At 39.6% G+C, this 12,512-nt stretch overlaps 1 protein-coding gene across 2 annotated transcripts in view; it reads right to left on the bottom strand.

Moving 5' to 3' along the window:
• Window positions 1-12,512, bottom strand: part of nfxl1 (nuclear transcription factor, X-box binding-like 1) — a 106,993-nt gene that overhangs the window by 57,283 nt on the left and 37,198 nt on the right. For both annotated transcript variants that reach the window (XM_063043189.1, XM_063043191.1), the window contains exons 12-14: window positions 7,110-7,230; window positions 5,256-5,415; window positions 2,578-2,669 (exon numbers count right to left, since the gene is read on the bottom strand). In XM_063043189.1, the coding sequence (XP_062899259.1) occupies window positions 2,578-2,669; window positions 5,256-5,415; window positions 7,110-7,230 (373 nt within the window). The remainder of the gene's footprint in view (window positions 1-2,577; window positions 2,670-5,255; window positions 5,416-7,109; window positions 7,231-12,512) is intronic.

The following is a 12,512-nucleotide window of genomic DNA, read 5'->3' as shown; positions in this document are numbered from 1 at the left end:
GAATCTTGTTCAAAAGAGGTTTCTCTTTTGAACCCACTCCAGTTTCAGCAGATCCCTTCAAAGATAAGGGGCCCCAAACTTCTCACAATACTCCAAGTGATGCCTCACCAATGCTTTATCGTCTCAATATTACATCCTTGCTTTTATATTCTATTCCTCTTGAAATCAATGCTAATATTGCGTTTGCCTTCCTCACCACAGGCTCATCCTGCAAGTTAACCTTTAAGGAATCTTACACAAGAACTCCCAAATCCCTTTGCGCCTCAGTTTTTTCTCTCCATTTAGAAAACAGTTTATGCTTTAATTTCTTCTACCAAAATGCATGACCATACACTTCCCAACACGTATTCCATCTGCCACTTCTTTGCTCATTCTCCTAATCTGCCCAAGTTCTTCTGTAGCTTCTCTACTTCCTCAAAACTGCCTGCTTCTCTACCAATCTTCGTATCATCCACAAAGTTTGCAACAAAGCCATCGATTCAATCATCCAAATAACGTAAAAAGAATCGGTTCCAACACAGGCCTCTGTGGAACACCAGTCACCAGCAACTAAACAGAAAAGGCTCCCTTTATTCTCACACTTTGCCTCTTACCAATCAGCCACTGCTTTATCCATGCTAGAATCTTCCCTGTAATACCATAGCTTGTTAAGCAGTGTCATGTGTAGCAGCTTGTCAAAGGCCTTCTGAAAATCCAAATGCACATCAACTGATTCTCCTTTGTCATCCTATTTGTTATTTCTTCAAAGAATTCCAACAGATTTGTTAGGCAAGAATTTTCCTTGAGAAAACCATGCTGATAAAGCCCATTTTATCATGTGCCTCCACGTACCCCAAAACCACATACTTAACAATCGACTCCAACATCTTCCCAACCACTGAGGTCAGACTAACTGGCCTATAGTTTCCTTTTTTCTGCCTCTCTCCCTTCTTGAAGAGTAGAGTCACATTTGCAACTTTCCATTCTTCCGGAACCATTCTAAAATCTAGTGATGCCTCCACAATCTCTTCAGCCACCTCTTTCAGAACCCTGGGGTGTATACCATCTGGTCCAAGTGACTTATCTACCTTTGGACCTTTCAGTTTCCCCAAGAACCTGCTCCCTAGTAATGGCAATTTCCCACACTTCATGACCCCTGACACCTGGAACTTCCGGAACACTGCTAGTGTCCTTCACAGTGAGGAATAATGCAAAATACATATTCAGTTTGTCCGCCATTTCCTTGTCCCCATTACTACTCTCCAGCATAGCTTTCCAGTGGTCCGATATCCACTCTTGCCTTTCTTTTACACTTTATGTATCTGAAAAAAGTTCTGGTATCCTCTAAAATTATTGGCTAGCTTACTTACTTATTCCATTTTACCTTCTTAAATGACTTTTTTTAGTTGCCTTCTGTTGGTATTTGAAAGCTTCATAATCCAACTTCCCACTAATTTTTGCTCTAACATTTGTCTCTTTGTTTAATACAGGTCTCTTTGGTGTTTATGTTAGCTTTGACTTTGCAACAAAAACAGAAGCATTCCACTTTCATTCCACAAAAACCTTTTGTATAAATTTCTGTTACATTAACCTTTAACACTTAAAAAAAGCTGGCCAATCATCATTCCAAGATGTTACTCCAACCTTTGAGGACAGCAATGCATGAGCAAGAAATGCTGGCCTTGCTAACAATGCCCAGATCCAAAAAGATTTTTTTAAATCACATTTTAACATGAAAATTCCCCAAACCCCTCTCATCTCCAACCACGTATTCCTTCTTTTGCCTTCTAAAATCCTTCCATCTCACTTCTAAATTTGAAAAATTCTGCAAAAATGCTATTTTTACCTTCCGTAAAAGCAAATACCTATTTACTACTGTCTCCAAGACAACTGCAAGCTGCTGTCGTTAGTTATACTCAAAATGTTTATTCAATAAAATGTCAAAAATGGCATTAATTAAGCAAAGCATTTTGCATTAAATTGCTAACATAAAATTAAAATAGTATCACATGCGATACAGTACAAAACTCTTTGCGGTCCAGTGTCTGATTGTAAATTCCACTGCTTCAACATCTGATTCAGTCATTACTCTGCAGTTGAAGCTAGGGGTTCAGAGTGCAGGTTACAAGTCTAGCCAGGCTCCAGAGCACAAGGGAATCAGGAAGCTGAAACACACCAGGTCTATTCTCTACTTCCTTTAAAATCACTGTGCTCACTGAAAGATGTGTTACTATGTAACATGCAGAAAAAGTGAAGCTGGTAGCAATATTAATAGCAATTTCATTCAACATTCTGGAAAATCTGCTAGTCAGAGTACGCTGGATTACTCAAGTTTTACTGTACTTTAACTTATCTATTTCAAAAATACGAATGACAAAAGCACAGCTAAATATAATGGAATCAAAGTCTGCTCTTGCTGCATAAACAAAGTTGAAATGGAAAAAAGGTTAATGATGAGTAACTTGGAAATTACATTATTAAAGTCAATATATGAAAGCTCAAATTGGAAGAATAATGCACTAAAAAACAGCTTTAAGTTTATTTTCAGAACTAGCTACAGTACTAATTTTAGAATCAGAGTGTAAGACTCTTACTTACGTGGAAATAGGGACAATACAAGCTGGGCAAGGGACTGCTGTTCGAATGAAGGCCGGCTCAGAACGCCGTTCCCAAGGACCCGAGGGTTGGCACTAAGAAGACATTAGGGTTATTATGAGTGCCCTGTTCCAAACTGCCAAGCAAAACTTCATTAAGCAACTATCAGATAATTTTTGCCAAAGAGCTATGAGAATTTGGTGAAGATTTACAAAAAAACTTTGAATTAATTTACTTAATTTTATAGCACCCTTATGATATGATGATCTATTTATGTTGCAAGTGCTATTAATTAATTTATTTCCTTTATTGCTGTAATCGTTTCATTTTACTACATTGCATTTTTCCTGTCCCTTGAGATTACTAGAAAAATAAAGTAACTAAGTGCACATGACTGGAGTCATCCATGTAATGGGAATTGAAGGCTAGTTTGAGAGCCAGGAAATAGCAAGGAGATAAATGGCTGATATCTTACTAGTTAATGCTGAAAAGGCAAAAAGGAACTGTACAAAGACAGAATCAAGGTTGACACACATGACTGGGAGGAGCAAACAACTAACTACTTGGTATGCCACCTCATCCATCAAGCCATATGACATTTCAAAGGTCAAACAAGGTGGAAAAAGGTGATATCAGAACAAGGACCAATGAAAGGCTGAAAATGCTGCTTGCCTGACCAACAACATACTTATACTTCCAGAAGAATCTTGCACACAGAGTGGAGAAATAGAAACATAGAAACATAGAAAATAGGTGCAGGAGTAGGCCATTCGGCCCTTCGAGCCTGCACCGCCATTTATTATGATCATGGCTGATCATCCAACTCAGAACCCAGCCTTCCCTCCATACCCCCTGACCCCTGTAGCCACAAGGGCCATATCTAACTTCCTTTTAAACATAGCTAATGAACTGGCCTCAACAGTTTGCTGTGGCAGAGAATTCCACAGATTCACCACTCTCTGTGTGAAGAAGTTTTTCCTAACCTCGGTCCTAAAAGGCTTCCCCTCTATCCTCAAACTGTGACCCCTCGTTCTAGACCTCCCCAACATCGGGAACAATCTTCCCGCATCTAGCCTGTCCAATCCCTTTAGGATCTTATACGTTTCAATCAGATCCCCCCTCAATCTTCTAAATTCCAACGAGTACAAGCCCAGTTCATCCAGTCTTTCTTCATATGAAAGACCTGCCATCCCAGGAATCAATCTGGTGAACCTTCTTTGTACTCCCTCTATGGCAAAGATGTCTTTCCTCAGATTAGGGGACCAAAACTGCACACAATACTCCAGGTGTGGTCTCACCAAGGCCTTGTACAACTGCAGTAGTACCTCCCTGCTCCTGTACTCGAATCCTCTCGCTATAAATGCCAGCATACCGTTCGCCTTTTTCACCGCCTGCTGTACCTGCATGCCCACTTTCAATGACTGGTGTATAATGACACCCAGGTCTCGTTGCACCTCCCCTTTTCCTAATCGGCCACCATTCAGATAATAATCTGTTTTCCTATTTTTGCCACCAAAGTGGATAACTTCACATTTATCCACATTAAATTGCATCTGCCATGAATTTGCCCACTCACCCAACCTATCCAAGTCACCCTGCATCCTCTTAGCATCCTCCTCACTGCTAACACTGCCACCCAGCTTTGTGTCATCTGCAAACTTGGAGATGCTGCATTTAATTCCCTCATCCAAGTCATTAATATATATTGTAAACAACTGGGGTCCCAGCACTGAGCCTTGCGGTACCCCACTAGTCACCGCCTGCCATTCTGAAAAGGTCCCGTTTATTCCCACTCTTTGCTTCCTGTCTGCTAACCAATTCTCCACCCACACCAATACCTTACCCCCAATACCGCGTGCTTTAAGTTTGCACACTAATCTCCTGTGTGGGACCTTGTCAAAAGCCTTTTGAAAATCCAAATATACCACATCCACTGGTTCTCCCCTATCCACTCTACTAGTTACATCCTCAAAAAATTCTATGAGATTCGTCAGACATGATTTTCCTTTCACAAATCCATGCTGACTTTGTCCGATCATTTCACCGCTTTCCAAATGTGCTGTTATCACATCCTTGATAACTGACTCCAGCAGTTTCCCCACCACCGACGTTAGGCTAACCAGCCTATAATTCCCCGGTTTCTCTCTCCCTCCTTTTTTAAAAAGTGGGGTTACATTAGCCACCCTCCAATCCTCAGGAACTAGTCCAGAATGCAAGGTTTGTTGCAATAAGGATTGCAATTTGACAGAAGTCAAATATGATAAAGAATTCATTGAAGCAGGAAAAGGCTAAATCACCAGGGTAAATAGATCAATATTTTCTAATTCATTTCGTTTTAATGAATCAGACACAAGAGACTTGTTATTTCCTGTTACGGCTTTGATGCAAACAAAGATTATGTGAAAAACCATCAAGCATTATCTATTAAAAAAAAGTCTTTGATATGTAAATTTTCTTTGTACAAAGTTGTTCTAGTTATGTTGTATTAGCATGGATTAGAATAAAACTAATAAATCTGCATTTATGCAAGAACACATGCAAAAATCATTTTAAATAAGTAAAACAATCCTACTTTTTCATCATGGCTCATAGAAAAATGCTGCATTTATTGTATCCAGATGAATCATAAACTTCATAAAATATTTCAACTTATATTCCACATAAAGACTACATATTCTTACAGAGTTTTCTTGCTTAACCAGCACTTCATCATGACATGGATCTATGCAAAGGTGAGCACAGGTGGTACGTGTTTTCTGGCAGAGCTGTCTACACGGAGGGCAACTACCAAAGTGACATCGGTGTTTCTCTCTACTCAGATGATGACATGTGGGTGGCTTCCTGAAAAACATAATACGACATTCTTCAGATGGAACACATAAGAGATTACAATATCCTGTGATTATCAAAAAGTTACTTGACAGAAGATTCTGCAGTACTGATGAATTTTGTTTGTTTGGCTGACAGTTTTGTAATATTAAGAATTTCTCACTGGAATAAAAGAGCAAAGAGATTGTAGGGGTTGTCTGAAGACCAAAGTCAGATAAACAAATCTTAAGAAGCAACTTTTGATGCAATACCATTTGGTATCCTTGGTTTGGGTGAGTTCTTCACCTTTCAGGCAACATAATCCCAATTCTGACTTTATAAACAAAAAGAACCATGTTACCGTTGTACCAGTAAAGTCTAGTAGCGTAGTAGCCTACGCAAGTGGGCTACGCCGTTGTGAGCATTTATACTTGTGCATTGGTGTGTCTGCGTTGCTCTGCAATTCACCGCCAAAACACTAGTTGGCAGTGGGGTTTCTATGCCACTGTGAAACTCAACACAAAGAAACTCAAACTTCAAACAATGGCGACCAAAACTGAAGGAGGGTGAATTTTCTGTGCTTGTCCGGCCACTGAGAGACATGGACAAGGGAATGCATTTCAGATATTTTTGGATGCCGGCAGGTAGATTTGACAATTTGCTTCATTGTCTCCAACCATTTATTTTGCATCAGTGTACGCACAGTATACTCAGAGACTGGCAATCACCATTCAAGTTTTAGCTTCAGGTGGAAGTCAACAGGCTGTAGCAGCTAGCTACAAACTGGTGTCAAGCACAGGGTCCTCCATAATTTCGGAGGTCTGTAAAGCTTTACGGAAAGCATTGCTGCAGCCAGAGTTCCTTCCCTGCCCTTCAGTCGCCCAGTGGGAAGCCACTGCAACGTAGGAGGAAATGCGATGCTACCAAGCAGACCAATCACAGTTGTTGCGGTCTGCGTCGCCGCGGCGCACAGCTACATTTTTGGGGAGGTGCACATCAGGCTACGGCGTAGATTTTACACAGAAGTATAAATCGGCCTTGATGCTGATCTGATCTATTTGATCTTTATAATACAACATTAGAAAATATGGACCTTAAGTATAAGAGAGATATTTTAAACGATCTAGAACATTTACAAATTTTAAAGCAAATAAATATCTGCAAAATTTCCACTCCTTAATTTCAAGTAACAAGAACAGATCAAAAGCAATTAAACAAACCAGTTCTTCCCCTAGAAAAAGAGCTTACAAAAAACAATTGTCATGTGTCATAACTTGAGAAGCAAATAATGATGCAGGTGATCATGGGAAAGAACACTACCTCACTTGAAATGTTTTTACAACTGAGCAGGATCTCAAACTGCCATTTTTTTTTTAAAAAGTGTTTAATATCAGGCAAGATCTCCATCCTCACGTAATGTAATTTGAATGAATTAAGTATCAAAGTACTCAAATCCACAAAAAGAATATAGATATGGTTCACTAAAATCTTGACCACGTTAAACAGACTTTTTGAGGAAACTATATTACAACATTGTCCCAAGCCACACTAGCGCTATCCCTACACCTCATCATAGATTTTATGGAACAGCAATTCACAAGCTTGACTTACAAACATATCCTAACAGCACTGCGAGGTTTAACTTCCAAAGTTTTTCTAGCCAGAACAAGATTAGAAATTACAACAATAAGTAATATATTTAATATTCCTCGATACATCAGATTTACCTGCATAGTTCTTTGCACCTTGGAGGCTTGGTTGTGCGTTCTCTGCCACAGGGTACAATTAGAACAGTTGCACTGCAATTACATTTAACTTCTATAGTCTCAGGACACGGGTAGCAAGCACCTAGGAAATTAAAAGATATATTTAAACAAAATAATTAACTTAAATGGCAAGTTCAATTCAATTGTACCTTAATTAAATAATTAAAATTAAAATGTATTCCTTTCCTCACATTTTCCTCAATTCATGATGTTTACTCTGTGCTACCTCTAGATTAGAAGGTAATGAAGGACACTCTTAAAATTAACAGATTTGAGGCATGGAATCATTTTTTAAACTTATACTGAGAGCCTGTTATCAATCAGCATTAATAGTACAGGAAAGTAGTTTGTAACAAAAAAAAGGTTTTAGACAACATACATGCATTTGATGATAAATTCCAAGAAATAAGGCTATTTCTTATTTTTCCAAAAAAAGGGATTGCACCTTAAGTACATGCCTTCTAAACATCAACAAAATGCAGGGAACCCCATGTTACAGCTGTTCAGGTTAAAGAAATTCACTCTTACAGAATTTAAATGAGAAAATGTAAATAAATAAATTTGAATGTTTAATGAACTTGCAAGTTTTATCAACTTGCAATAGTGAACAGGTTTCCATAATTGAAAATCATGAAACAGGCTGCTTTTTGGGAACAAACTCCTTCCCCCCCCCAAAAAAAAACGCAAAAGCTGCCTATATGTAGGTATTTTGTTTTAATCCAAAAAGTTCAAGTAAACAAATTAAGCTGAAGGAATACACCGTAAAATCAGAACATGGTGCTGAACTAGCAGATTTCCAACTGTTTTAATTCACTTCTTCTATTAAAAAAAGGATATTACACAATACAATAATAAACTTACTAGAGAACAGTCAGTTCCAAGAAAACACAGGAACCAGGGTCACAATGAACTAGATGCTGAACTACTGAGATGCCCAAAAATCCAGACAGCAGATTATCAGAGTTTTACTGTCACACTACAATGAGAATGTAATAGTCTAGGTACGGTTGAGAGTAGATATCAAGTCTGTCAGGAATGAAGAGCTTCAGCCATCTGGAAAGACTCATTAGTCTGGTTTTACTTTTTTGGAACAAAGGCTGAAGGGATATTAAATTGAGATGTGTAAAATTTAGGTGCCAAATTAGAGTGGATAAGAAATATTTTCCCTAGCAGGAGCGTCATGAAACTAGCTATGATAGATTTAAGTAATTGGTGCAAGTGCAAGATGGGAATGGAGGGAAGAATTATTCACCCAGAATAATGCTATAATCCAGGTCTAGTATTTAGAGCCTTGAATGAACAATAGGAAATGTAAGCCCTCTTTGCATTTAAGAACAATGTACTATAATGTAAACTGTGGACACAAATGATAAAAAATGGTACAAGGCAAAGTTAAGTTAGCATGGACATAGTGGAATGACTTTTTGTACTGTAAATTTCCAGGCTGAAATTCAACATTCACTTCAATGTGCAAGCACAGTCTTTGAACTTCCAAGGAAAATGAAATCTGCAAATCAAGACCTTAAACTTGGCACAAAACTCAGTCTCACCCAGTGGTAATCCTGCAATTTTATATGCTACCTATATTTGGAACATATACAGTAGGTAGCTCAAAAGGACCAGCAATGTCATCTTTGCAAAATCCTCCAAATCTACAGGCAGGAAATCTAGGCCAGTATTCCCCTGGTGGTGGCACGAGTTACGACAGCTCTACTGGAATGGCCACATAATTAGCATGTCCAACATCAGACTCCAGAAAATAACGCTAATTTGAGCTCCAATTTAGGATGAGATTAGCAGATGCACAAAGGAAAAGATTAAAGGATGAAAATGTACAGAGTTAAACAGTCCTACACCGACACATTGGATGAAAAATCCCAGAGTGTTGCCACACAGTCAAAAGCAGTCGCAGAAACTAAACTGATAATGAGAGAAGGTACTAAGGACATACAGGCCCAAGGCAAAGGGGGTGAAGACATACAGTGCTTAATTCTACTCACCGTTTCTTAGCAATAAAAACATGCAGCAAAAAGAACATTATGCATTGATTGTGTAGTGAAGGTTACTTGCCCAACATCAGCACTAGGAAATAATCTAATCGCCTGTTCTTGACATTTTACAGTAATAACATAGCATATTTTCTCTACCATAAACACGCTAGAGATCACTATTGACGAAAATCTTAAATGGACCTAGGCAGTGGTCCCCAACCACCGGGCTGCAAAGCATGTGCTACCGGGCCGCGAGGAAACAATATGAGTCAACTGCACCTTTCCTCATTCCCTGTCACGCCCACTGTTGAACTTGAATGCATGCGAGGCCATTACCCATGCGAGGTTATCAGTCGGTCATTAACCTACACCTACTCGATGAGTAAAAAACAAACGTCGCTTGAGTTTCCTTGGAAGAGATGGAAGGGGACATAAAAGGCCTAACGATGATGATAACGCAGAGACAGCTGAGGCCGAGACTGCAAAAGAAAAGAAAGCTTCCTTCAACAGAAAATATGGCTAGCCGTATTGCTAAGGCTAAGAAGTCTTTCACTGTTGGTGAAGAATCGATTCTGCCTGCCGCCAAGGACATGTGCCGTGAACTGTTGGGAGAAGCTGCAGCTAACAAGATGGCACAGGTTTCTCTTTCAGCTACCACAGTTTCAAGGAGAATCAATGACATAGCGGAGGACATCGAAGCACAACGGAGGACATCGAAGCACAGCCGTTGGAACGGCTTAACAAGTCTGGTTTCACTACCCGAGTCAAAGAGGTTGCTCCTGAGTGCCAGTCTAACATTGTGTCACACACAGGGAAATGCTGGCTAGCCAAAAAATGTCACCTGATCTTAACAGCGTATTGAGTGACATTGTTGAAGTTATCAATTACATCAAAGCAAAAGCCCTTAACTCACGTTTGCTTGAGCAGCTTTGCGAGGAAATGGATGCAGAGCACAAACGCCTTCTCTTACACACTGAAGTCAGGTGGCTATCAAGGGGGAGAGCCCTGGCCAGGGTTTTTGAGTTAAGAGAGCAACTACAGAGATTTCTTTCAGGAAAAAAAGTCACCACTGGCAGCACACTTCAGTGACGAGGAGTGGATAGCAAAACTCGCTATCTGTGTGACATCTTCAACCAGCTCAATGAACTCAATTTGTCACTTCGGGGAGAATGACAACTGTCTTCAAGTTAGCAGATAAAGTGTCTGCTTTCACAGCCAAACTAGAACTGTGGGGATGGCGAGTGGACAGGGGCATATTTGACATGTTCCCAACATTAGCTGGGAATTTGGGAGAGACTGAGGCTCACAGCTGGTGTGCGAACACCTATCTTTGCTGTTGATAGAATATGAGTGTTACTTCCCAACCGCAAATGACCCAAGACGTGCAATGGGCCCGTGATCCATTTGTGAATGTCCCCGGTGAATCTCCCATGTCAGCGCGGGAAGAAGATCAACTCCTCGAGCTTGCAAATGATGGTGGGCTGAAAAGTATGCTTGACATAACATCTCTGCCGGCATTCTGGATCAAAGTCAAGGCTGAATATCCTGAGATAGCCACGAAAGCACTGAAAACGTTCCTTCCATTTCCAACATCATATCTCTGCAAAGCGGGGTTTTCTACAATGAATGCAACGAAAACTAAATTGCGGAATAGACTGGACATAAGGAACCCCCTTACGACTTACAATTGACTTATCACTATATTCATGGGAGGAAAATAGGCACTGTGTGTTTAATATTAAATTTGTTAGATAAACCCTTTTAGAAACAAAATTGGGTGTATTAGCCACTGATAAGTGACTTATAGTTGACTTATCACCTACATTCCAGTCGTGATTAACACCACCCCACCCCCATTGCCCCCCCCCCACCCCGGTCGGCCGGTCGGCAAGAATATTGTCAATATTAAAACGGTCCGCGGTGCAAAACTAAAGCTCCACACTCAACACTTGGAAAATACCATCAGTCTGAGGACTGCAGCTGGTTTATGGCTCACACCATCACCTTGCAATTTGCCTATACTCAGTTAATAAACAAACGGATCCATCATATTGCTAGATGCTAAACCTATCCATCTTATTGCAAAGCTTGCAGGAAATACATATCAAATACAAGTCTATACTACAAACTTAAGACTATATCCACAGTCTTCTTGGCACAAGGAAAAGGGATAATGAAGAATGGTCTTCAAGTTCAACCACAGCAGACCAAAACCAGTGTACTTATTGTCAAGTTTAAATGGCAATTACAAAAACCTCGTTCAATAGCAGTATTTATGTTTGGAACACATATCCCTTCAACATTTTCTGTACGTGCCATTTTCCAGATCTGAAAAGATGACCTATACCAATATTGAACTAGGTCACTTTTCATAGAAATAACCTTTTTCATCGAAGTAACCTTTTTCATTTACAATCTGATTTTGAAAAAGAGCATGTTTAAAGCTTAAGGTCACTCCAATGAACTAAATTTAATCAAAATACAAAAAGATAGGAAATGCAGAATTTGTTTCTTTTGACATCATAGCAAAATGAAATTGATTGCTAAGCTACTGATGGATTTTTTTTTAAATCAGGAAGATCTTACGGTCTTTAAAACCCTTCCCATTCGACGACTCTACTCTTACCTCCAATATCAGAAGAGCCCAAGGACAACTGTTTTGTCATCAAGATTAAGATCATTTAGGTCAGTCTCTGATGATTTTATTCCCCTCTTCCCCTAAGCTCAGGCCAAATTTCTATAGCTTTCCTCAGCCCAAACCACAAATTCCAATATTCCTCAGTTGTCTCCCATCTTCCTTCATGTTCCTCCTCAGTTTACCTTTATCTGCATGCCAAACTAAAACGTTGGCTAGACAACTTCCTTCCTCTGCTCCAATCACATTATCTGGTGTTTCTAACATCTCTCTCCTGGGATGAGTCATTTATCATCCCTTTCCTCCCAAATTCAAACCTGAATGCTAAATGGTTCTCAATAGTTGCTCATCGAATCTTTTTTTTTTTGAAGAGGTTATCAAAAAGGTAGATGAGGGTTCAGCAGTCGATGTTGTTTATTTGGACTTTAGCAAGGCCTTCGACGAGATCTGACATGGTAGAGTGGTCCATAAGATTAGGTAACATAAATCCAGAGAGAGTTACTTAAGTGGATTCAAAATTGGCTCAGGAAAGGATGCAGAGAGTAGTTGAAGGTTGTTTCTCAGAATGGAGGCCAGCGGCAAGTGGTGTGTCACAGGAATCTGCGTTGGGACTCTTGTTATTTGTTTTTTTTAAATAACTGAATTGGATGAGGATGCACAAGGCTTGATTAGTAAGCTTGCGAGTGACGTGAATAAGGAGGTACTGATAATAGTGAAGTTATCATCGATTATAAGGGG

This window comes from Mobula hypostoma, chromosome 3, assembly GCF_963921235.1.
Source record: "Mobula hypostoma chromosome 3, sMobHyp1.1, whole genome shotgun sequence".
NCBI lineage: Eukaryota > Metazoa > Chordata > Chondrichthyes > Myliobatiformes > Myliobatidae > Mobula > Mobula hypostoma.
This window is presented reverse-complemented; position numbering and strand designations above follow the sequence as displayed.